At 38.6% G+C, this 27,700-nt stretch overlaps 1 protein-coding gene across 5 annotated transcripts in view; it reads right to left on the bottom strand.

Moving 5' to 3' along the window:
• Cbfb (core-binding factor subunit beta) overlaps nt 1-27,346 on the bottom strand; it is a 42,502-nt gene extending 15,156 nt beyond the window's left edge. The window contains exons 1-6 of one of the 5 annotated variants that reach the window (XM_020175892.2): nt 26,998-27,345; nt 26,673-26,759; nt 20,456-20,572; nt 5,632-5,748; nt 1,911-2,007; nt 1,527-1,655 (exon numbers count right to left, since the gene is read on the bottom strand). In XM_020175892.2, the coding sequence (XP_020031481.1) occupies nt 1,948-2,007; nt 5,632-5,748; nt 20,456-20,572; nt 26,673-26,759; nt 26,998-27,075 (459 nt within the window). In that variant the 5' untranslated portion in view covers nt 27,076-27,345 and the 3' untranslated portion in view covers nt 1,527-1,655; nt 1,911-1,947. Of the gene's footprint in view, nt 1-1,526; nt 1,656-1,910; nt 2,008-5,631; nt 5,749-20,455; nt 20,573-26,672; nt 26,760-26,997 lie in introns of those variants that run through there. The other 4 variants (XM_020175867.2, XM_020175885.2, XM_020175907.2 and 1 more) reach the window with 4 other exon arrangements.
• Between the last annotated feature and the right edge of the window lie 354 nt (nt 27,347-27,700).

The following is a 27,700-nucleotide window of genomic DNA, read 5'->3' on the forward strand; positions in this document are numbered from 1 at the left end:
TATATATGCATATATATATGCTAACCTCTTCTTGTGTGAAATGTTCATGTTATTTTCAGACTAAGTTTATAAACTTGAAGCAAATGATAGGTATTAATATTTAACAACAGTCTTTGTATTAATTTATTTGTTTGTTTGTTTATTTTTGCGGCGCTGGGGCTTAAACTCAGGGCCTATACCTTGAGCCACTCCATCAGCCCTTTTTATTTTTCGTGAAGGGTTTTTTTTGAGATAGGGTACCCAGCACAACATTCTCTTTAAAACAGAATTTGGGGGCTGGAAGAGTGGCTCAAATGGTAGAATGCCTACCTAGCAAGTGTGAAGCCCTAAGTTCAAGCCCCAGTACCCACTCCCCTCTCCCGCAAAAAGTTCTCAGTTTAAAAAAAACAGATAATTTGTATTTCTCAACAATTTATTTGTCCAACATTATTATTATTATTTTTTTAACTGACATCTGCTTAAAAGAGGGTTATGATTTGTTTTAATTTTTAGCTTTTTTATCTTATCAAGATAGGATCTGGCTATGTATCCCAGGCTGGCCTGGAACTAGTAATCCCCTTGCTTCAGCCTCCCGAGAACTACAATTATAGACATGTACCATCATATTTTGCTCACAAGATCCAATTTTAAAATAAAAGTAAATGTTTATGTAACTTATAAAACATCAAATAGAAAGAAAAACAAAGAAAAAAAACCCGAATAAACAAATAAAAAAGGTTTGTTTGGCAGTACCAGGGAGTATAAACCCAAGGGCCTTGCACTTGCCAGGAAGGTGCTCTACAACTTGAGCCACGTCCCCAGCCTCTCAAGTCATTTTTAACACTAGCCAATACTAAATAATGTCTAAGACTGAACTCATGGATAATAAACCTATAAAGAAACAAAAGGAAGTAATTGTTGTAACAACTGGGTAATAATTACTTTTGATCAGAGTAACGTCATGATTAGACATACATAGAGGTGGTTACTGTGGTAGAGGGGGCTTCTGTGGTGTCAAAGCTTTACTTTTTGATCTGGAAAGTAGTTATAAGAGTCTTTATTTTGCTTTATAATAAGGTTAAAAGAAACATGATCTGTTAATTCCATACTTCGAGTAGTCTGAAAATATTAAATTTTCCTCTAGTAAAGCGATAATATAAATGACTTAAAATTATACTATTTCAAAATCAAGATATTCATAGAACAATGAAAAATATTACTCCTAAAGGATTTTAATAATGTTCTAAATGTTTTGATAACATTCTATGTTAAGGTAATTTTTACAAATAGTGACAAAAATAATTAAGAAAAAAAAGGTAAGATATTTAAGTCAATGAATTAAGAGAACGTATACCTTCTTATAGCAAACAGTTTTTTATGAAGACCAATAAATGAGTAATTCATTCACTACCTTAAAATATTTACAGCAATTGCATTTAATAAATAGAAAGCATGCACAATTTTTTTCAGTGAAAGACAAATTTAAACTATTAAACATTATTCACAAACATCACAAACACAGCCTGAGAGTTTGGGGGAAAGTACTAACCAGTTACTGCCAGCAGCTGTGAAACTCTCACCTCCATTTCCTCCCGGTGAGACCTGTCTCTATCTTCAAATTCACGTGTCCTTCTCCGAGCCTCTTCAAAGGCTTGTTGTGCTAATGCATCCTCCTGCTGTCAGAATACATGAAATATGTATTTTACTTTTGAGTTATAGTGAAAAGTTTAAATTTGAGGATATTTTATGAAGGAAACAACAGGGTATTTTTCAAAATGCCAACTTCAAAAAAAATCCCACAACTACTTACTTTTGAGGTACTTTAAAAAGTTCAACAGTGCATTTTCATATCTTACATTGTACCTTGGAAATAGCAGTCATGTTCAATCATGTTATAATAATAGAGTATCCTCTTTCCTTTCCCTACTCACCAAAACAAATTCCCCCACTCCAGGTCTTATGATACACTTAACTGTCTTTAGGACCCAGGGCTAGGTATTTCATATCTGTAGGTCTCAATAAATTCACCTGTAAAATGGGCACAGTAATATCTTACAAAAACACTGTGAAGATTAAATAAGACAACACATAAAAAAAAGTGCTTAAGCACACTACATGACAGCATTCAGTAAGTGCTATTATTTTTCAAGCATTTATGGATATATAAAACACATTTGACTAAACATCACTACACAAACTTATGAATTTTCAGTATATACTAAGTAAGTCAGAGGTACCTGCAAAAGAATACTGTCCTCAGTTCCCAAGGACTTTCTATTATTTACTTAGCTATCAACAGGGGCATATCTACTGATGACGATATCCTTCTGTCCTGTGCATTTATTCACTTTTTCATTCATCCCACAAATGTTTATTAAGGTTTTATTATGCTCAGTTTACAGTGCTCAGTGCCATGGATACAATATAGGGAAACAAATGATTTCCCCATGGAACTTGTGGTCCAGTGGGGCAGGTGGAAAATAAAACAAAATTAACAAAACAGTATAAAATTACCATCTGTGATTAACATCAGTAGAGCAAATTTTTAGGATAAAATGAGAACATGTAATGTAATGTAAGATGTGATTTAATTCTCTAAGAAAGTTATTAATGACAACTATGTATACTAGCAATAGTCATAGATTTTCTTCATTAAAAGAATAAAAAGTATTACTAATCTTATAGTTAACTAAGCCAGGAGAGATTTGATAGCCTTCTACCTTCTACTTCCAACTTCTGTCTTGGTCTTTTCTAGTGATAAGTGGGATGTGCAGTGGGCAGAATTCACATTCTAACAGATGGTAAAATTGTAAAATTAATGGGCAATTACTTGTGTCATCCTTGTCCTTTATACTGCAATGCAAGTAACATCTCCCTTTCAAAGACAGAACTTGCTAATGTAACTACAGGCTCACCTGTGAAGTAGACTAACTGCTAAGGACAATTTAACTCTATCCAGTTTCAGGTGATGATGGGGAGGGGGTTAGCCAATATTATAGTCCCCATGGCCACTTGTCACACTAGCTTGTTACTCTAACCTGCACAAAGTAACCAGGTGGCTAGTCCAGCACAGCTGGAGCTGGACGTTGTGGTGCACAGCACACATGTAGTCCCAGCCTGGGCTGCATAGTGACATCTTGTCTCAAAAAAACCACTCAGACAAATATCATGTTACCACTTGTTTGCAGAATCTAGGTCTCAAAAATAAAAGGGCCTATTTCAAAGGGAACCAGCAGGAGGTGGAAAGAGGAAAAGCGAGTGTGAGGGTAGGAGAATATGATCAAAGTACACTGTATAATATACATATATGATAAGGCGATAATGAAACACATTTAAAAAAATGGCAAGAAAGTTAAAAAAAGGGAGGTATTGAGCAAATGAAAGAAATACAGGGAGTGAATATGATTGAAGTGCATTAGATCCATGTATGGAAATGTAACAATGAAATCACCCTTTTTGTATACGCATACACTAATAAGTCAGTTGTGGTGGCACATGCCTGTAATCTCTGCTACTTCAGAAGCAGAGGTAGGCCAGCATGGAAAAGCACAAGATCCTATCTGAAAACAAACTAAGATGAGGCCCTGACTTCAATACCCAAAATTAAAAAAAGAAAAAAAGAAAAGAAAAATAATTCTCAAGCAAGTTGAAAAACATGAATTTGCACAAAATTACTGGTAACTGCTATTCTGTGGGGATCATAATGCTATTACTTCTCATATGAAAACCAAAAGAAAACTGAAGAAGCATCAGTAAATCCCAGTGCCATTAAAAAAAAAAAATCAGTTTCAAATTAATTCTATCCACATTCTTGTGTACATACAAAAAAAGCAAAGGTGTTTATATGTTGGCTTCATTAACAGAAAAACTTCAGAAGTTGGGCATGGCGGTGTACGCCTGTCATCCGTACAGTGTAAGTAGTGAGACTAAAAACACAAGACTTTATTTGAAAAATAACTAATGTAAAATAGGCACCAATAATGGCTCATTCCTGTCATCTTACTACTTGGGAGGCTGAGAATGGGAGGATCTCAGTTCAAGGCCAGTCTAGGCAAATAGTTCATGAGACTCCCCATCCCCAACATAACATAACCACAGCAAAATGGACTGGAGGCATGGCTCAAGTGGCAGAGCACATGCTGAGCAAGCGGAAGCTCTGAGTTCATACTCGAGAACCACCAAAAAATAAAAGAAAGAAAAACCTGTTTTAGACCAGTGTCATCAGGTAACAGAACAGAATCTGTTAATTCTATTTTTGTAACCTCATCACAGAATCAAACACATTTGGAAGGTCATTACACTAAAGATGAAACATCTTTTTGTGATTGATAAAATAATTTTAAGAAGTACGACAATGGGCTGGTGGAGTGGCTCAAGTGGTAGAGTACCTGCCTAGCAACTGAGTTCAAACCCCTAGTACCACCAAAATATAAAATAAATAAAGTTTGCTGTCTCTGATAGGATAGCAAAACTACCAGCCAGCCCTTATGGCTTGCCCTGACTGCCCAGGGTAGAACTGGAATGACCACAAACTGGAGAAGGGATGATGACAGCAGCTTCTTACTGTCACAGATCTGACTAAAATTCAATAGCTCTGTATGAGTAAATGTCTCTTAATTTGCATCCCTTGGTTAGTTTCCAGAGACCTTAAATGACTGTTTGGGGCTTTTGTTTTGTAACAATATTTGTCCAGTTTACCAATGCCTTTTGGGGAGAGAATATGTCAAGCTCCTCATTCTTGAATCCCACAAGTGCTGTCCAAGGGCTGGAGGTGTGGCTCAAATTTAACACGCCTGCCTAGCAAGCACAAGACCCTGAGTTCAATAAAAATGTATTAAATATATATTTTACATATACTAAATATACATTGAAATATATTTTTAAAGCCTCCAAAAGTGCTGTTCATAATTTTATTTTCAGTGTTTCTTTATTCCCTCCATAATATTCTAAAGAGCAAGAACAAATATTAAAAACAACCATTTGCTGGATTTTTAAGTCTCCAGCAAGCAGACAGAGGAGTAATCTAGTTAAATTTAGAACCACTGAAAGAAAAACTTTCCCAAAATGAGGACCAGAAGGTGACTCTCACTGGGTGCCAGTGGCTCACGCCTGTAACCCTAGCTACTCAGGAGGATCTCGGTTTGAAGCCAGCCCTGGACAAATAGTTTGTGAGACCCTATCTCGAAAATACTCAACACCAAAGAGACTTGGCAGAATGGCTTAAGTGGTAGAGCACCTGCATAGCAAGTGTGAATCCCTAAATTCAAACCCCAGTACTGGGATAAAAAAAAAAAAAAGTGACTCTAGATATTTTTAAGAGTTTTTGACATTACTTGAATGTAATTCTCTTTTTTTTTTTCCTGTCCTGGGGTTTGAACTCAGGCGTTTATGCTTGTTAGGCAGGCACTCTACCACTTAAGCCACTCTGCCAGCCCCATTTTTGTGTTGGGTATTTGTGATAGGGTCTCTGGAACTATTTGCACAGGGCTGCCTTCGAATCTCAATTCTCCTGATCTCTGCTTCAGAGCAGCTAGGATTATAGGTGTAAGCTGCTCTCATCTAAAGGCTAGGTAAAACAAGTCCACAGACAAAAGCAGTATTAGGTGCTATTTATAAAGGAACCACACTCAGCAAAGACTGAAGTCATCATACCTGGGCTCGCTCCTCATCAAACTCCAAGCAGCCCATACCATCCAGTCTCTGAAGATCAATCCAACCTTTCCAGATAACACAGACTCCATTCAGAATCATGGGAGCCTTCAAATACACCTAAGACAACAGAAAAGGATGAAAACCATTAGATAAATGAAAAATCCAAGGATTAAACTCATGTCAACCTTACAACAGTTTTCTTTAAAAAAAAAACAAACAAGTATAACATTAAGAACTAAAGGTTGGGGATGTAGCTCAGCAGCAGTATTTGCCTCACATATCCAAGAACCTGGGTTCAATCCCCAGCACTATAAATTAGGAAAGAAAAAAAAAAACTACAGGTTTGTATTACATCTATAATGGTATGTGTGTAATTATGTTTATACATATGTACACATACACACACATAAGAACCATAAACACTGACCATATTCCGTAAATTATTCTGCCTTATAGGATTCTCATTCTGCAGTGCTGGGGTTGGCATCCAGTCTTGTACATACAAGGCAAGCACTACTCCCACTGAGCTACATAGCAGCCCTTATTCACAATTCTTTAGTTGTTTTTGTTTTGAGACAGGGTCTTGCTATGTAATACATTGACTTTGAACTCAAAATCCTGCCTCAGCTTCCCGAGCGCTAGGATTACAGGCATGCATGGCCATGCCTAGTTCTTCTGGTCACAATTCTTTCACATTATTTTTTAAAGAATTTCTATAGAATTTGTCAAAGTGCTGAGAATGTAGCTCAGAGGCAAAGCACTTCCCTAGCATTCAAAAGGCCCTGTATTTAATTCCCAATACCACCAAAAAAAAAATTGTGAAGATATTTGAAGTAGGTATCTTTGCTCTTCTAGCCAAAGATAGGGCAACCAGAATCTTTGTCCTGATGCTTTTCTTTAGTAGAAAGATATAAACATGAAAAACAACTGGAATTCACTATCATCTGAAAAAAGTATGCACTCCTCTCTCAACCTGGACCCCTGCAGGGTCAGACTCCTAACACTATCCTTAGTTTTATAATCCCCCTCCTTTTTATTGGTGATGCTAGAAATCAAACCTGGGGCCTCATGCATGCCAGGCAAGCTCTACTGCTGAGCTACATCCCCAACCCGATTTCAACTGCTTTTAGCCAAAGAATCTTAACTGATAACACATTTAATGCCATATAACATTAGATAATATGTGGTTTGTCCTTAAGTGACCCAGTACAAAGCATTACTATCTTTTATAAGGAATTTAATTCAAACTACTTCACCTTTTTTTTTTGGGTAGTAGTGGGATTTGAACTCAGAGTCTCACACTTGCTAGGCAGGAGCTCTACCATTTGAGCATTCACCAGCCCTTTTTTGTGTGAGTTGAGTATATTCAAAATGGGTCTCTCGAACTATTTGCTTGGGCTGGCTTTGAACCTCAATCCTCCTGATCTCTGCCTCTCAAGTAGCTAGGATTCTAAGTGTAAGCCACCAATGCCCAGCTTCACAGTCTTTTAAATATAGTGGGAAATTTTTTTTTTAATGAGACTGGGATTTGAACTCAGGGTTTTGTACTTGCCAAGCAAGCACTCTACTGTGTGAGCCACCTCCAGTCCATTTTGCTCTAGTTATTTTGGAGAAGGAGTCTCTTGAACTATTTGCCCCAACTGGCCTTGAACCTCCATCCTCCTAATCTCAGCCTCCCAAGTAGTGAGGATTACAGGCATGAGCCACAGTGCCTGGCTTATAATGGAAAAATTTTTTAAGGTCACAGGATTTGACTGTATGTGAAATAAATCATTTGTCTAGAAACTTACAAACTAACCCAAAAGTTAGTTATTTCAAGTTGCTGCTGAAATTCTTAAGTATTAGAAGTTAAAGGGGGGAGGGTAAGGGGGGAGAAATGACCCAATCATTGTATGCACGTATGAATAAAATAAAAATTAAAAAAAAGAAATTAACCAAGTAAGTTAAATTTGCTAAAAACTTAAAATGGGGGACTGGCAGAGTGGTTCAATTGGTGGAACGCCTACCTACCAAGGGTGAGGTACTAGTTCAAACCCCAGTACTACCAAAAACCTTAAATGAGAATGTTTACTCCACACATTCAATACTTTTGAGTGAGAAGCAGACTTCCTATACCATATCCACACCTATATCGGCTTATAAGTTAGAGAAATATCTAAAATGAGTATTTTGGGATGCTATAACATCTCAAGTCTCTGAGGAATTAAGTATGTTCAATCTACCATACTTTATGCACTGAAGTTTAAGAAAGTATCAATAGATTTTAGATTTTTCAAAATTGCTGAAACCAAAAGTATCTCATTTGATGAACCTTCAATTTTATCAGTAAGCGTTACATTCTTATACTCTGAAATAATTGAAAGTCTTACACTTTTAACTTTTCTTTGACAAAAATATAATCGTTCTTGTTCAAATAAATAACCCTAGTGCAAAAGCCATTTTAGGTATGGTTTCCAAATTCAGATCACTTTTAATCACCAAATTCTCATACTGTCTAAAATTTAATTGTTCTCAAGTTAATGGCCTTTTTTTTTTGTACTTGCCAGAGCAGGCACTCTTCCGTTTGAGCCACACACCCAGCCCTCAAGAGTTAATTAAGACTCCATTTACAGAAGATAGCTAGTTACTAAGGCTATTATCATCTCAAGGTGAATATTTTATTATGCTACAGATAAAAATATAAGAGAAATATAATACAGTTCCTACAATCTCCCCCACTCTTAATGCCACACTGTTCTGTTACTCTTTCTCTTTTCTTTCTTTTTGACACTACAAGAGTTTGAACTTAGGACTTCATTTTCCTAGACACACTCTCTTACCACTTGAGCCATGCCCTCAGTCTTCTCTACCTTATTTAACATAGGCTTCTGAATGAAAATCAGCATAAATTTAAATCACTGCCTTGTATAAGATTTTTAAAATACAGAACAAGCAGGACTCTAATGCGTTTTCAAAAAGTCCAGGTAAAATAGCACTTGGGAGATTATACCAGGAGTATCATGAATTTGAGGCAAGTCTGGGTTACACAGCAAGTCTGAGGTCAGTTTGGGATATATAGTGAGACTATGAATCAAAATAAACAAATAAAATAGTCAGGTGCCTGTGACTTGCTGTTGTGCCTGTTGAAATTGTTAAATATTAGAAATTAACCAAGTAAGTTAAATTTAGTAAAAACTTAAAATGGGGGACTGGCAGAGTGGTTCAACTGGTAGAATGCCTGCCTAGCAAGGGTGAGGCCCCGAGTTCAAACTCCAGTACTACCAAAAAGTGGTACTGTAATCCTAGCTACTTAGGAGGCTAAGATCAGGAGGATCGTGGTTCAAGGCCAGTCTAGGCAAACAGTTCACAAGACCCCATCTCCAAAATAGCCAGAGTGAAATGGAGTAGAGCTTGGCTTAAGTGGTAAAGCTCCTGCTTCGCAAGTGTGAAGCCCTGAGTTCAACCCCCAGTCCTGCCAAAAATAAATGTATATAAACAAACTAATTAAAAGGAAAAACCCAAACCCCCACCAGATAATTAAATACATCTTTATAAATGAAAATTTTAATTTACACCAAATGTTTTCTTTGGATAATTCCAGTGCTTTGTAAGCCAAAAACTGGTATTTTTATTATATATAATGATAGAAAATTGATAAAACAATCTCATTTCAAGGAAAAATACCAAAAGCATCAGTCTTTTCTGTACTTAATACAGCAGTTTCCTCAACAAAGTTTTGTATTTTCTTTTAAGAGATGTTTAAGAACTGACTGCCAATAATTAGAAATATGCTAGAAAAAGTACTCGAGATACTACGCTGAACCAATTTCTACTTCTACTAGGAAAAAGCCTAAAAAACAAGGTTCTACTTCTCCCATTTGGACCAAGGGAAATAGTCTACAGTTATAGCTGAAACCGTTTAACCACACATTTCCTTCAGTTGTGATAAGTGTTCACTCCTTTCTACATTGTGAATTTAAAAACTCCATCATCAATATTCATCTAGTCAAGTAAGTGACTATACAAACCTCCAGCTCAACACCTCACAAAACTTAAAAAACAGTATCCCTCTAAATTGCCTATCAATATAGCTTGACTTACCACATCTCTAATGAACAGTTCCACCTACTCCTAGCAGCACAGTGGGGAGTATAACAGTGCATCTACCAAAGCCCCTTATGTTAAATTCTTAAACTATTCATAAAAAGACTCTTCTCATCTAACAGCAGAGAAAGAACAACTTTGTATCACTTTTAATCAGATTTTACATTCTTCATCAATGGTTTATATCTTTTAGAAGACTCCACAATCTCTTAGTGTAAATTTCTCTTAAAATGTCATTTAAATTTTTTAAATGACCACCAGCTGGATGGTGGTGGCTCACGCCTGTAATCCTAGCTATTCAGGAGGCAGAGATGAGGAGGATTGTGGTTTGAAGCCAGCCCAAGCAAATAGTTCATGAGACCCTATCTCAAACCCTATCTCAAAAAAACCCATCACAAAAAAGGGATGGTGGAGTGGCTCAAGGTGTAGGCCCTGAGTTCAAGCCCCAGTACTGCAAAAATAAATGAATAAATACAAAATTTGTTTTTCTTTACACATCTTTCATAATAAAGAAAGCCACTGATCCATTTTGAGAAATTCCTAGATGGCCTTGGAAAACGGCTACATTGGAAATGAAGAGTAATGTCTAGAATCTTAATTAAAAATAACATTGGAGATTCTGGTGATTTATTTACATGTTCATATTGAAATAAATACAGCTTTATGTGCAGATCTTCAAAGTAAATGTTTGGTGCTTTCTTACATTCATGAATAGCAAACCTCAGAGTATGAAGAAAATATAATTCTGTCTCTTAACAGTTTGGAATTTTGTAATGTAATTCAATAATGTCATTTAAACACAAAAACATTTTTCAATGAAAATAATGCCTTATTTCAAACCTTGAAAAGAAAATTTATTAAAATATGACCCAGGAATTAAACCCCATTGTTTAAGAACAATGTAATATTTTATAAAAAATGTATTCTAAATGGGTACATGTTGCTAATCATACAAAAGCAACAACAAAACAGCTTATCTTTCTAAAAGTCAAATATCACAGAATGTTTTCAGACTTCAGAAAGTTAAAAGTGACCATAGCCTCACATTGTTTTCTGAAGATTGCAAGTTATTTTAACAAAACTTTTAATCACATCAAGATCCAAATATCAGTATTTGCAATGTCATATTCCTCCAAGTTACACAAATCACTTTGTTTTCACATTCTGTAGCTTCAAATTCCATTTTACTCCAGCAGCAAAGAGGTTCAGCAAAACACACTTGTGCCATCATCTCCAGTACTATTAATATGACAGAATATTTATTTGATCATGAAAAGGAATGAAGTACTGACATTACTATAACACAGCTAAACACTGACAACAATACTAAGTAAAAGAAGCCAGGAAAAGGCCACATGCTATATGAAATGTCCAGATAGGCAAATCTAAACAGACAGAAATCAGCAGTCACCGGGGGGCTGAAGGGAAGGGGTAGTTGTGACTACTAACAGATATGGGAATTTCTTTTTTTGGCTAATTTGAAATAAGTGATGATGGTTGCACATCTCTGAATTTGCTAAAAACCAATGAGTTGTACACTTTTAGAGTGAATTCTATGGTATTTGAATTACAACTCAATAAAAGTTGTCATAAAAATGTTTGCAAAAATTTTTATCTGTTAGTAACTGTCATCTATGAGATATTCAAATGGAAATTTTGAACAGGCAGTTGATATGGGATACCAGTATTCTGAGAAGAGATCTGGGCTGATGTTATAAATCTGACAGCCATCAGCAATACTGTGGTATTCAAATCTGGAGGAAAGGAAGAGACTGCCCAAGGAGTAAGTAAGAGAACAGACAGGGGCCCAGGAAGCACCTGGAGGAAGTCCAACTTTTCAATGTTGAGTAGAAAAGAATCTTGTAGAGTGAGCTATGAACAGCCAGTGAAGTAAAAGGAAAAACATAAGGAGACCAGTGGTGAAGGGTTAAGTTGTAAGTAAAAGTTTCCCCTTCACTACTGGCTGTTAAATAGGTTATGGGGATGGATCTTAGATCATTTAGCTTTTAGCAATGCTTTTATTTACATCAGGAATTCTTAATCTGAAGTTCAAAGAACCTATATGGAGGTTTGGTTTTATAGGTATGCTTCAACAAGACAAGTTTCACAAAATTCTTTGTAAACATGTATGTTTGAACACATGTGCATTTTTCTAAGGAATACTATTGCCTATTGCTTTCATTAGATGCTTTCTTTTTTCTTTTCTTTCAGCAGTATGGGGGTTTGAACTCGGGGCCCTGCACTTGCTAGATAAGTGCTCTACCACTTGAGCCACACCTTCAGCCTATTTTGCTTCAGCTATTTTTCAGACAGGGTCTAGTGTTTTTGCCTAGGGCAAAATCCTCCATTGACCACAATCCTCCTATTAATGCCTCCCATGTAGCTTGCATGACAGATACGTATCACCACTCTCATCTTTTTGGTTGAGATGGGTGTCTCACTGATTTTTTTCTGGGGCTCCCCTTGAACCTCGATTCTCCTGATCTCTACCTCCAAGTAGCTGAGGTTATAACCATGTGCCACCACAGTATAATAATTCTCAAAGGGGTGTGTGCAAAAAAAAAGATTCAATTTTAAAGGCAAAGAGTCCACTCTTCCCTCATAGAAAGACATTAAGACATTAAGGTCCTTCTAGAACAGAACTTGTTTGAGACATAAATATTCCTTATTTAAGTAATGAACCAAATTTCTTTCTTCTTTTGTCTTTTTTTTTTTTTTTTTGGTGGTACTGGGGTTTGAACTTAGGGCTCACACTTGCTATATAGTTACTCTACCACTTGAGCTACTCCACCAGTTCCCACAATTCTTAAATGGCTAAAAATTAATGGCCCTGTGTTTTGAAGTTTGTATCAAAGGAAGGGTATGAGAAAACCTAGTCAGCTTCTCATTTATTAACCTGCACAATCTTCTTTGAGGGCTGAGGCTACTTATTCTAAGAATAATTAAATTTGGAATAAGCAGTGGAATCTTTCATTGTGTTTTCCTCTACAACACTATACACTTTTAGAAAGGAGCAGGATGTCTAGCTTCTAGGTAGCTGAGTTGAGAGAAACCAAAGGGCAAAGGAATGGTCAAAAGAGTTTCCTTGTTTGAGTGATTATAAACAATTTCAAGGTAATCAAAGCAGAGTTAAGTGCAGATTTGCAAATAAGACCCGTTACACATCAGTACTGAGTCATAAAATCAAAATGCACAGACATCAACCATCAAAGCTATTGATAATAGCAAGAAGCAAAGAGTATGCCCTCAAAAAAATCTTTTCAATTGGAAAGGCTATTTCACTTCTCTGTAATAAACTGATAGAGTTTAAATACTAGTACTAGTCTACAAATTGAGGTACTGGGAGAACTTCAAGACACAATGATCATTATTCCTTAGGCTCCCAAGAAATACTTAAAATTTATTAAAAACAGGTAGAATTTAGATTTTTTTTGTTCCCTCATAGTTTCCCTATACAAATTTTCATTTGAAAGATTCAGCAAATGTTTACTACCTATCAACTGTGTACAGGATGTGATTATAAGGGCATTAAAAAAAAAAGATTTACATCATCACTTGCCAGATGTGGTGGTGCACACCTGTAATTCTAGCATCTAGTAGGCAGAAGCAGAAGGATCCAGTTATGAGGCCAGTGTAGGCTCCATAACAAGACTGTCTCAAAAAAAATGACACAAAACCCCACAAGACTTATATTATCAACCAAAAAAGGTTCCAGACCTAAAGGTATTTTTCCGTTGTTGTTTTTATTTTTTTGAGACAGGTTCTCAGCCTCAGTCTTCGGATGCCGGAATTACAGGCATAAGCCACCATGCCCAGCTTCCAAAACCATCTTTATTTTAACAAAATTCCATGTTATGGTTTGGATAGTAGGAGGCAGCTCTGTTTATAAGGAAGCCATGAATCAGCCAGGCCATCTTAAACTATTTGTAACAAGGATCATGCAGGAATTTGAAAGTGACACCTTTTTTCCAAAAATTGATTTGGAAAAATACAAACTTCTCCCAGAATACCCAGGTGTTCTTTCTGAGGTCCAGGAGGAAAAAGGCATTAAGTACAAATTGGAAGTATATGAAAAGAAGGATTAATATGAAGAAGTTTTCTACTTATTTCAAGTTTTTCCACTACTAAAAAAATGACGCATTTTCATATTAGAAAAATAGACATTTGTTGACTTTAAAAAAAAAAAAACAAAAAACAAAAAAACCAACTCCATGTCAGGTGCCAGTGGCTCACAACTGTAATCCTAGCTACTCAGGAAGCAGAGATCAGGAGGATTGTGGTTCAAAGCCAGCTGGGGCAAATAGTTCAAGAGATAGGGTCTCTTGAAAAAACCCATCACAAAGAAGGGCTGGTGGAGTGGCTCAAGGTGAAGGCCCTGAGTTCAAACCCCAATACTGGAAGAAAAAAAAAGACTCCACTGAAATCTCCAAATAACATTTCTAGAATTTGAGAAGTCTATAATTCATATGAAAGAGACAGAAAATATTTTAAAGAAATAACTTTTTGACCTTTTAGATGTTAAAACAATGCAACCAGCAAATGTGTAGCAGTGCTGTGGTAGCCAGAGAAAACTTAATGGACCAGAAAAAATAAAATAAAATTAAAAAATGAGGTCTGGGAACAGTGGTACATACCTATAAATCCCAGCTAATAGGAAGCAGAGATAGGAGGAGCAAGGTCTGAGGCTGGCTCTGAGCAAAATGTCCACAATAGAAAATTATTTTTAAAAGAAAAAACATTATACCGTGCTTAATCCCAAGAGAGCATGGGGAGAGTAAAAAAAAAAATTACCTTTGCAATCAGGTTAACACTTGTGTTTAAATTCTAGCTCTATTTAACGTGTCTGAGACAAACTGCTTACTTTTATGTTGTTCTTGTTTTGGGTTTTGTTCTGGGGCTGATGTTGTTTGAGACAGGGGCTGTGTTTGGCCCAGGATGACCTTGAACACTCAGTGCTCCGTGTCAGCCTCCTGAGCGCTGGGATTACAGATGCATGCCAGCACACCTCAAACTATTTATTTTGCTTATAAGTGTTAAGATTCCTTACACATTTAAATCACAATAATACCTCCATCATGAAAAATTAGACAAACCAATGTCCATAAAACTTATGAAACATAGAACTCCACAGAACACTGCTTACACAAACATTTCCACCAATCTTTTACATGGTAATTTTTTTCCAGAGGAAAGAAGCCATTTTTCCTCCAGACAATGAACAGTTGTTCTTACCCACAAACCAATGAATCACCAGACAAGCAGTAATGCAGGAATGGCCATAGGCACCCAGGAAAACAAGATATTCCACTAAAGAACTACGCACCCTGCCATTTATTTGTAATCATTCTGTGGACTACTTAACAGATTTATTTAGAAAATACTTGCTTCTGAGTCATCCTCTTTTAGCCACATGCTCTTCTCTGTTCATAAATGCACACTCAGCCACTCAACTGCCAGATAATCACTAAAGTTATTCAATCACATTTGCCTTTGAATCATAACTGGGTTGCATATAGGTGTAAAAATAGTTCCTCCTACAGTGATTAAATGTAATTTAGCAGTCTTCTACTTATAGTTCAAAAGAGAAACAGAAAACTGTCTGAAACTCAGGTAGGTGTGTGTGTGTGTTTATACACACACATACACATACATACACATATATACATAAACACTTATTAAATAAATGGATATGTTACTGGGTGTGGTGGCTTATACATGGATGAGTGACCTCTAGGTACAATTCTGTTAATTACCTTGTTCTCCAGCTCTTTTTGCTTTTGGTCTACCTTTCAGAAGATCTCCTATCTTCCAAACAGATTCTCCACAGCAGCAGGGCGCTGGTGGCTCAAGCCTGTAATCCTGATTACTTGGGAGGCTGAGATTGGAAGGATCACAGTTTGAGGCCAGCCCTGGCAAATAGTTCAAGAGAACTCCCATCTCCCCCCCCCCAAAAAAAAAAAAGCAAAATGGACAGGAGGTATGGCTCAAGCAGTAGAGTGCCTGCTTTGTAAGCACAAAGCCCTGAGTGCAAACCCCAGTCCTACCCCCCAAAAAAGAAAAAATTCTCCACAGCAACACTAGAAGCAAGGCAGTGGAATAAGGTCATCTTCATAAAAATAATTTCTAATATCAAACTCCAGAACATGCTAAATTTATAGTTAAGTATGAGAATAAAGACATTTCAAACAGGCTAAGACTTTTTGCTTCTATGCACCCTTTCCCCACAAACCAACTGCAAATCTGTTTCTTTACCATAAGCCAAGAAACAGATTTGCAATTAAAAAAACAAACCAACACCAACAAAAAACCAGCAGAGGACCATCACAGGAGCGAATAAATGGAGAACCTATTATCCTGGCACTGCATTAAATGTAGAAGATAATCAGTTTAGATATTCTGAGAATGGTCATCACCAAGATCTACCTTCTTAACCTTAAGGCAGAATGCCCACATAAGCCTGCCCTATGCTAGGGTTAGCTAAGGTTACTCATTTCTGCTCACAGAGGTGATCTGAACTGATCCACTATTGTGAAAAGAAGGGAGGTCAAGGTGAGCTAAACAGAAGATATAGAGCAGCTCACTCTATATCATACTTCCTCCAGATCTCAGCACACTGTGAAGTGGTTCACTCTGTGCTAGGTGCCCCAATTCCAGTGTAAACCCCAGATTTTCCACAACCTTCTCATGACTCTGCCCATAAACTTTCCCAAAGGGGCTCTTAAAAATTTGCAGGGAAGGTAAACTGGCTGATATGGCTCACACCTGTAATCCTACCTATTTGGGAGGTGCAGATCAGAAGATCATGGTCTAGGCCAGCCCAGGCATAAATATAAGACTACACTGGAAAACAAGGAAAGCAATAAGGGCTCAAGTGGTAGAGCACAAGGGCCTGCATTCAAACCCTAGTACCACACACACACACACACACACACAAACACACACACACACACACACACACACACACAATATATATATATAAATAAATAATAAAAATAATAATAAAATTGCAGGGAAGTTAAATCAAGACTTGACTCTGATATTCCATTCCATTTATTCTCTTCTAGGGGCTTCATCTGAAAATGCCATTAACATCCTTTACACAGCCATTAAGTTTTGTGCTCCATCTAGAAACACTCCTGTGATTCACTGTTTGAACTAGTCTTCTGTGAGCCATCTGAGAAGATGCTTATGCACCAATCATACTACACTGAGATATACGTGACTTTCACAGAAAACATTTTAATGTAACCTAAAATTTGGTAATTTATAGTATGATTTATATTCTTTCATAAATTTTTTCTTTGTGAAGAAAACCCCACTCCCAGGGCTGGTGGAGTAGCTCAAGCAATTAAGAGCACTTGCCTAGGAAGCATGAGGCCCTGAGTTCAAACCCCATCATCCCCCCAAAAAAAAAAAAGATTCAAACCCCAGTCCCAGGGGCTAGAGCAGCAGAGTGCCTACTTGGCGAGCATAAAGCCCTGAATTCAAACACAGTGCCACCAAAAAAAGTCAAACCCCAGCCCCATTTAAAAACAAACAAACAAAAAAACACTGTCCATGTCATTAATGTCTTATAGTGGTGTGCCACAATCATGATGAACTGGCTCCTTATTACTGCCTTGATCTCATTTTTTACTTTCCTTTCCCAGTCTTCTCCAGACACACTGACCTACTTGCCGTTTATCTTATATGTAATGCATACTCCCACCTGGGGCCTTTACAATGGCAGGTTTTTTCTGTCTGGAACCTATTTCCCCCTAGACACCTGCATGGTTCATAATTCCCTAACTTCCTTCATGTCTCTGCCCAAATATGAACTTCTTTACCAGACCATCCTGCTTAAAATTGCAAATATGCCTGCTCAATGATCAGTGATGAGAAATAAGTTGCTTTGGGAGGTAACTAGGTTGAAAGAATATGGAAGATGACACTCATTTAGAGTCTGATATAAGGAATAGAGGCAAATGATTAACATTTGGAGAAGTTCCTTCAATTTTCTTTGCTTCTAGTCCTAGTCCTGTGGAGACAGAAACAAAATCTAATGGTTATTTAAAAAAAAGACAGACCATACTGATCAGGAGGTCATAGCCTGAAGCCAGCCTGAGGAACTTGTTCGAAAATATCCAACACACACAAAAAGGGCTGGGGGCAGGGGTTTGGCCCAAACAATGCATATAAGTTAGTAAATGTAAAAACTATAAAATAAAATAAATAAATAAAGAAGGGCTGGTGGAGTGGTTCCACGGGTAGAATACCAACCTAGCAAGCATGAGATCCTGAGTTTCAAACCCCAGTGTGGCCCAAAAAAAAGACTATAAAAAAGGAGAAAGATAAGAGACCCTCCCCAACAGTCTAAACCCTATGGAGAGAACACAGGACACTACCTTTCTGTAAAATCATTTCAGTACTAGATGGGTGTTTTTTTTTTTTTTTTTTTTTTTGCCTTACAGTGCTTCTTTTTTTCCCGTTGGTGGTACTGGGGATTGAACCCAAGGACTCCCAGTATTCTACCATTTAAACTATGCCTCTAGACCCTGACAATGCTTTTTATCTTCTAGATTCTGTAAGTATTGCATAAGGATTGGTAGAACTGTATTTGGGAAACACACGACCTATACATAAACACAAATTTACACCTGAGGGAAAGATACTGATTTCTGCCAGCATTACCATTCTTGGAACAGTCACTTTTGTTTACATAGTTTACTAGCTCCTTTGATACAATGGCAGAGGTGAGTAGCTGTCCCTTTTTTTTAAAAAAGAAACTTCTAAAACTAATATTAACAAAATGTAAAATTTTCTAATGGCTTACAAAAGTTTTATCACTCATGTTCATAGATTTGAAAACATATCTTCTAAATGCTAGAATAAGCTACCTAAGCTTGTTATTGTTAGTCATATAACCAAACACATCTCAATGGCATCTAAGGCCCAAGTATAACGTCTCCAAGCTAGTAAACTGGTATCATTAACTCAAGTAAATATACATTATAGCAGCGTTAACAATTCATTTATTATTATTAAATACTAAAAGACTTTAATAACATTGAGAGGTCAATCCTGAAATTTTTATTTATTTTTTGCAGTACTATGGTTTGAACTCAGGGCCTCATACTCGCTAGGCTGGCACTCTATCCTCGCGCCACTCTGCCAGCCCTTTTTTGTGGGGGAGTATTTTTGAGATAGGGTCTGCCTTTTTGCCAGGGCTGACTTGAATCATGATCCTCCTGAGTAGCTAGGATTGCAGGTGGGAGCCCAGCTTTAATACTGAAATCTTAAAATAGTGTAGCATTCAAGCTAAGAGGAAGGCATTTTTTTTTTTTTTTAAACTCAGTGCTTCATACTTGCAAAGCAGGTGCTCTGCTGCTTGAGCCACATTCTCAGCTCTTGCTTTGTTTTGTTTTTTTTTTTAAATGGGATCTTGCCATGTTATTTAGGCTGGCCTGGAACTCCCGGGTTCAAACTATTCCTTTGCCTCAGCATCTTAAATCCTGGGACTATAGGCACGTACCACCACACCTGGCTCTAAGGAGGTGTTTTAAACACAGAAAAATAATTTCTTCATTTAGTCACACACACAAGCAAAACCAGACAAAAACCCCACAATGGCTTTCCAAGTTTTCCCTTATATATGAGTCACTAAACAGTAAAATCTGCAACATTTGCTTTTAATTTTCCAATTAAAACAAACTAATATGCAAGAAAGCAAATTACTTGCTTATTATTACCCATTTTAAAACTCTCGCAATCTTTTCTTTCTTCCAATCCAAAGATTAGTTGGCTTGTTACCTACAAAACCTAATTTTATAAAATTAAACATAAAATTCTTCACTGTATATATACAAGAATAGGTATCCTTTTCCTAATACAGTCTAACAGAAAAGTATTTAAATCAATATTTAGACACTTCTTACACTTTGCAAATAAGTGATAGGTTAGGTTATTCGTGATGATACTTAGAAAAGTAATTTAGCAAGCTAATAAAATTAGGTATGATAACAAATACTAAGTATAAAATGGGGTCCAATTTTTTTTTCTTTAAAATTTTTTTTAATGAAGTCAACTTCTTGACTTTCAAGGATCAAACAATCCAAGACCCTATTAATTAAAATTTCTCCAAAATAAAACTTAATGATACTTAGATTTTTAATTAAGCTCTCAGCTTAAACATGCCCACATATATTTTTTGTAATTTTATCCTAAACTTCCAACATAAAATTTGAATTTCCAGAACCTTTTCCTCAAAAGAAAAACTATGACCAAGTTAAAGTTTTCACATTATTTTTCTTTAAAATCAAATTTGTTATATAAACAGAATTAGCTACCCATGAACAATTTCTAAATAATACTATTTTTAAGCCTACATCACCTTTTCTCATTTTTCTTTCATTTTTTTATAGCACTATAGTCTCACATATTTTAGTAAACACAAAAAATTTCCTATCAACATTTTTAAAGGAATTAAGTTTTGAATATTAAATATAGGAAAGCATACTACTTTCCTTATGGACTAGAACTTTCTATGATGACTATTACATACATGAAATTAGTAATGGAGTGACATAAAAATTTAACAGTCATTTAAAAAAGTTGCATTATATCCTTATAATGTGAAATAAAAACAAATTTATCATATGCCTGTGTAACCAGACCTGTAATCTCTTTATTAAAATCTAAGTCATCAAATACTTTTTAATAAAACAATTCACAGTAGTTTAAATTGCAAAGAAATGTTTCCTACCTTGCCTGCTTCTCTTTCTAAGTCGACATACTCCCGGCTAGGTATTTGTCGCTGTTCTCCCTGCCAGCTGGCCGGAAAAAACTGGAGAGACAGATTGGTTCCTGTGGCCACAAAAGCCTTTTAGAAAAATCAATACAAACAGGATCAGGAGCGGGACATTACATAAATTATGCAGGCAGTCATTTATTTTTACATCAGTTTATGTCTTAAGCTAGGCAGCACTGAGAATACTTAAAAGTAAAAAAAACATGTACTCATCATTTTTCTTAAGTATTAAGTTACAAACATCTGATTCCATTTTAAGGACATTTGCCATTGGCTGCTTAAATATAAAATCAGACATGGAATCAATACTTTCTTTCAGGTCATTTTATGCTGACGTTAGGATCTCACATTGCTAATGTCTGACCAGAAACCACTATCCTTGCATTTAAAAACTTGTAACTTCTAAATGTGAAAAATCACTGATGACCTAAAGATTTTGAATTTCAAAGCATGCCACAATTCAAAGTTGTATAAATGAGATATTTTAATTTTTCTTGATTTCCTTTGCTCAAGGAAACACTGAAAGGTGTGTGACACATAAATGCAGTACATAAGTGCATTGTTAAGCATGGGTTTTGAAGCCCAGGTTAAAAAATGCACTAAAGATTTTTTCTTCCTTGACCAACTATACATGAGAAGTGACAGTACTTCTAAAAACTTAATTTAAAAAGTACATTTTAAATTTACTTTAGAAGAACTGAGATTATAATAAAAAATAGTAAGTATTCATCTAATAATTATAAAAAATGTAGATGGTATAGCCTAATAGATCAATCTAAAACCATTTAGTAAAATATTGTTCTATGTAGCCCCTGGGCAATTTAACTCTATATTCCCTCATGTTAAAAAATTGAAATCACATTTCTCCTCTTTCCAAGAGAAATTCAGAAAGAAAGGACTCAGGCCTCAAGTGTTCTACCACTTGAGCCACATCCTCAGTCATAAAAAGTATTATTTAAAAAAAAATAGTAATAAAAAAATACAGCCTGGTGTGGGTGGCTCATGTCTGTAATCCTAGTTACCTGGGAGGCTGAGATCAGGAGGAAGGCCCAGGAAAATAGTTTTTGAGACCTCACATCCAAAATAACCAGACCAAAATGGACTGGAGGTGTGGCTCAAAAGATATAAATCACTTGAAACCCTGAGGTTCAAACCCCAGTCCACCAAAACAACAAAAAATGCATAGTTCACCATCTAAATGTAAAATCTTCTTTACTGGCAACAGAAAACTTGTTTGGTTTATTTATTTGTTTTGGCAGTACTGGGGTCTGAACTCAGGGCTTCTTGCTTATGAGGCAGGCACTCTACAGCTTAAGCCAGGACTCCAGCCCTTTCTTGTTCTAGTTATTTTTGAGATAGGGTCTTTTTTTTTTTTTTTTGCCCAGGCTACCCTGGACCCTTATCCTATCTTACACTTCCTGCAGTAGCTGGGATGACAAGCACATGTCACCAACCCAGCCTTGTCTGTTGAAATGGGGTCTAGCAAACTTTTTGCTGGGCTGGCCTTAAACTACAATCCTATCTTAGCCTCCTAAGTAGCTAGGCTCACAAGCATGAGGCACTACACCCACCTTGTTTGGTTTATTTTACTAAATTCAGAAGCATCAAAAGTAGTCTTCAGCTAGTGCCAGTGATCCACACCTATAATCCCAGCTACGAGGAGGCAGAGATCAGGAGGAAAGAGGTTTGAGGCCAGCCCTGTGCAAATAGTTCATGAAACCCTATCTTGAAAACACCCAACACAAAAAAAGGGCTACCAGAGTGGCTCAAGTGTTAAGAGTACCTGCCTAGCAAGCAGGCCCTGAGTTCAAGCCCCAGTCCCGTCCTGTCATGTCCCCCCTGCAAACAGTCTTCATCTGAAAGCAAAGGGTTCTCACATTTTGGGCAATTTGTTTAAAGCCACTCGCTCTCCTGTCCGTTAGCTGTTCATTCTCTTTAGTACAGACAGGGTCTCATATTAGGTAGTTTAGTCTGGCCTCGAACTCAAGATCCTTCTGCCTCTACTTTCCGAGGCTTGTGCCACCACATCTAGCTATTGGTTGAGAAGGGGACTCCCTAACTTTTTGCCAGGGTTGGCCTCCAACTTTTGACTCTCAATCTCAGCCTCCCAAATAGCTAGAATTATAGGCATGAACCAACCAGCACCTGTATCGGTTCATTCTTTTGGTTTCGGTTTTTTTTTTTTTTTTGGTAATACTGGAGTTTGAACTCAGGGCTTCGCACTTATAAAGCAGGTGCTCTGTCTACCACTTGAGACACACCTCCTAGTTTTTTTTGGTGGTCCTGAGATTTGAACTCAAGAGCTTCATGCTTGCAAGGCAAGTGCTTACAGATCGAGCCATTCCTCTGCCAGTCCTCCTAGTTCATTCTTTAGGGGTAAAAAAATACACTTCCTATTTCTGACTGGTACTACAGGTAAATTTTGTCAAATTAACAGCTAAATCCCTAGATTTCTTTAATGGCATTCCTCTCATCAACTGGAATACCCTTTTCTTACAGTAAATAGTTTCTATGAAAAGAAAACGAACTATATTAAATTGTATCAGTCTGAAAAAGCAAAACTTTTTCATGCACAACTAGCAAAGTTTTATCCACAACAGACCCACTAACACTAGTTTGACTGAAAAGCAGACTGGAAGGGAAACTGCCTAGGCTGAATGACCTGAGGCATACCTGAGTTTCCTTACAAATTAGTATTTGCAAAATGCTTAGAATAGTACCAAGTACATACCATATAAACTCTAATGAGTAACGTAAGAGAAATAACTTTTGCTTGTCTTTTTTTTTTTTAGGTGGCACTGAGGTTTGAACTCAGGGCCTCATGCTTGCTAGGCAGGTGCTTTACCACTTGAGTCATTCTGCCAGCTCTTTGTCTTTTTGAGACAGGATCTTGCTATGTTGCCTACACTGGCCTCAAGTGATCCTCCTCTCTCAGCCTCCCTAGTAGCAGGGAACCCAGACAGTTGCCAATGCACCTCGCTTAAGAGAAATAACTTTGAGATCAATAAGAGAGCTAATTTTTTCAGTCTCAGATAATGAAATCCGCAGAGCAGAGCAGATGGGATTCTGATTTGGGGCACTGGAGATGAAAGGACTTGCTACTGGATAAGTACTACAGAAACATGCCTCAGGATTTTTTGGGGTACTGGGTTTTGAACTCAGGCCTTCAAGCTTGCTAGGCAGGCGTTCTACCACTTGAGCCACTCTGCCAGCCTTTTTTGTGTTGGGTATTTTTAAGCTAAGTTCTCCAGAACTATTTCCCTCAACTGGCTTGGAACCTAGATCCTCTTGGCATCTCCCTCCTGAGTAGCTAGGATTACAGGTGTGAGCCTCAGGGATTTTGACAAGGGTATTCATTCATGAATTTGTGTTTGTGTGTTGGGGGGGTGGTGTTTGCAAGGGATTGAACTTTGGGCCTCACATATGCTAGGCAAATATTCTACCACTGAAATATATCCCCAACCCAGAAATCTTTTTTAATGTAGTATCTAGACACACCTAAGAGTTGAGAAAATTCTGTATGACCTGAGCCACAATACCCCAACCCTCAAAATAAGTTCTTTACTAACTTCGACTTCACTGTTAAGGACAGTTCCAAAATAAAAGGAATCCAGGCGCCAGTGGTTCATGCCTGTAATACTAGTTTCTTGGGAGGATGAGATAGGAAAGATCAAGGTTCAAGGCCAGCCCAGCAAATAGTTCCCAAGATTCCATTTCCAAAATAACCAGAGCAAAATGGACTGGAGGTGTGGCTCAAGTAGTAGAGTGCCTGCTTCGCACGCTTTAAGCCCTCAGTTCAAGCCCCAGTCCCACCAAATAAATAAATAATGTATAAATAAAGAGAGGGCTAATGGAGTGACTCAAGTGGTAGTGTGCCTGCCTAGCAAGCATGAGGTCCTGACTTCAAACCTCAGTACCACAAAAACATAACAAAAAGAGGGGGAAAAAAAGCAACTGAAGCAGGGGAAAAGTTAGGAGTAACTAAGAATTATGGGAGGTGGAGGTGTGACTCAAGCAGTTAAGTGCCTGTTTAGCAAGCATGACGCCCTGAATTCAAACCTCAATAATGCCAAAAAAAAAAAAAAATTATGTATATTCTTACCGTAAATGGTTGCTGGTTGCTGTCAAAACACATAAAATAATGTCTTTTTCGCAACTAAAGAGGTAGAAACCACAGCCTGTTCATAACTCTTAAGATAAATTTTAGGCATTTATGTGACCTCTAAGATCAAATAATCAAGTTCCTTTAATGCAAAAGGAATCATGACCTGTATCCAGACAGATAAAGTCAGAATTAATATGGTCTCCACCTTCTAGGAGCTAAGAATCTTATCATTTAAACGTGGTTAACAATGAATTAAAGAGGAGGAAATTAGAAAAAGAGGGAAATATGAAAATTCCCTCCCAAATACAAGTAGTGACATTACTTCACAAAAGAAGATGAGTAAGAGACTGGAGCTTTAGGCCAGCTTCAGCTGCACAGGGAGACCGTCTCAAAAAAAAGATGTGCCGTCTTAAGTGCAAACCTAAATCTACCTCCTTTAACCTTTAATATCTGTCAGAAAACAAACAGAACTTATTAAGATTTGTAGGATCAGATATTTACAAGGGCCTAAAATGTCTCATTCATCCTGAAAATTTATTACAAATTCAGCAACCTATAAGACTGCTATAATATTACAGCAACAGTATATATATCTACTCAGATATATTGTAGGTTAAACTAGATCGCCAATTCATAATTATGTGCAGCAAAGTCAGACTTGACAAAAAACACCCCACTGGCTACTTCACTTGGTTTCCAAAAAAATCCCTCAGCTTAAAAAAAATACTCTGTATTCTTATCTTTTACACTGTATATCAATAACCTCCAGGAAATCCTTTGATCAGGTATACCTTTTGAGAAAGAAAACTCAGGAAAAGAATGATACCATCACTGCACCAACTAATGAATGATTCTTTTTGTATACCACACAGTGCCAAGACAAAAAAGTATCTGCTTCATATCTTTCAATCACATAAAATATTACAATTACTGAAGAAACTTGGAGGTGGGCTGAAGGCTCGAGAATTTCCTTCATAATATGCATTAACAACCCAATATTCTAGAGCTTCTAATAAATTTATCCTGTTTTGTCTGTCTCACTATCAGTAATATAATTCCCCAAAGCCTTCATTTTAAATATTAAGTATCCTTTTAAGATTTATCTGATTTTGGTGATGAAAACAGAGAATTCTGTGGTATTTGAATTACATCTCAATAAAACCACCTGATTATAAAGAGGAAGGAGGAATACATTTTCCAAAATGTCTTCTATTGACCTCAAAGCAAACTGCACCTTAGCTTCAAGTCTCTGCTAACAAGATAGGTCCAAGTCAGAGTTGAAAATAGGATTTCATTATAAAATATTTCGCCTTTAAAACAACAACAAAAAGCTATTTTCTGTAGGTTTTATCATTGCTTCCTTATTAGCACCTTGAATAACACAAAGTAAAAGGCACAAGACACGAGGATTTTTTTTTCTCAATCAAGATTTGATGGACAGGAGGTATCAAATCTACCTTTTATAGATCCACTCAATTCTTTAGAAACCACATCACTTAAATAAGGGGCATGTTTAGGTTAGAGAAGAGACGATAATGGTTTCTTTCAGACCCTCCTAAAGCATAACATTCTAAGAAAATGGGCACAATTTTTCGGCCTCCCCCCCCCCCACTAGTAGCACTGTTAAGTGGAGTAAGGATTTATTTTCTCAGCTCCACCGGGAGTGAGACAGCTTCACCAACAAATCCAGCTTTTGATAAAGGAACCAACTATCGCTGACTTTCCAATGAAGCCCCAATTCTTCCTACAAACCCCGGGGGCCCTGACCCGTGTCACGGCCTACACGGCGACCTCTGCGCGTTGAGTTCGGGCTCGGATTGAGCGCCACTCGCGATGGAGCCACAGAGCCTCCGAGGCGGGCCAGGGGGCACGCGTGTCCGCGCGAGGACCGGCCCGCCAGCGTCCGGTTTCGCCTTTTGAATCCCGAGTAGGAAGTGAGACGGCGCCCGCTCAGTTCCGGGAGCCGCGGCGTCCGCGACGCCGTCCGGAACCTGCTGGGCCGCGCGGCCCCCGCGCAACAAGTGACCCGCGCCCGCCTCGGTCCCCGCGCCCGCCCCGCCGACTTACGATCTCCGAGCGGCCGTCGCGACAGGCGTTCTGGAAGCGCGTCTGGCGCTCCTCGTGGGGCCGGTCCCTGAAGCCCGTGTACTTAATCTGCAAGGCAGAGAGACCGGCCGAAATCAGGCGCGCAATCCGCGGCTCTGCCCGCCCGCCCGCCCCGATAAGGGCCAGCAGAGACTGCGGGCAGACGGCTTGCCCGGGCGAGATTGCCCCCCGGCGAGTGCGCCCGCGCGGGGTGCCCGGGTACCGCGCCGGCCAAACTTTTCTCCGCGCGGGCCCACTCGGAGCGCGCCGCGGCCTCCGCGCTGCCCGCCCGGCCGCCTCACCTCACCTCACACTCGCGGCTCAGCTTCCTGAAGAACTCCTCGTTCTCGAACTTGCTTCTCTGGTCGGGCACAACGCGCGGCATCTTCCCGCCCTGAGGCCGCGCCGGCCGGGGTCGGCGCTAGCGCGGGCACCCGCTAACCGGCTCTGCGCAGCCGACTGGCCGCCCACTCGCGGCGCCCGGACTCCCGCTTCTCTTTGTTTCAGGCGCCCGCCCGCGTGGGCTCCCGCTCCGGGGAGTCTTGAGGTGAAGCCGCCTGCTCTTGCCCAGCCCACGCCGCCGCCCGCCGCCGCCGCCTCAGCCGTTGCCTACCGCCCGCGCAGACCCAGCACTCGCCGCCCACGGCCGCCGCCGCCGCCACTTCCTCTCGCCGCCCACCTAGCTCAACCTCCCGCCCCGCCCCCGCCGGCCCCACCCCTCCGTCTCGCGCGCCCGCCCGCCTCAAACTCCAGCAAACAAGACGTACCATTCACAACTCCGCGGCCCGCGCCGCGCATGCGCGATCCGCCAGCATGCGGGGCGGCGGGCTTGCAGGGAACGCAGCTTCTTCCGCAGCGCAGCCACCTTCCCCTTGCCTGTCCGTGAGCGGCTCCGGGTACAACTGCCCGTGGGGATTCGCCGGTCCCTTGTCGACCAGGAGCAGCGCCGGAGGGCCTTTTCTTCCGTCCTTCCTGGGAGATCTAGAACTTCTGTACTCCCCAAGCATGCA

Source organism: Castor canadensis, chromosome 15 (genome assembly GCF_047511655.1).
Source record: "Castor canadensis chromosome 15, mCasCan1.hap1v2, whole genome shotgun sequence".
Taxonomy (NCBI): domain Eukaryota; kingdom Metazoa; phylum Chordata; class Mammalia; order Rodentia; family Castoridae; genus Castor; species Castor canadensis.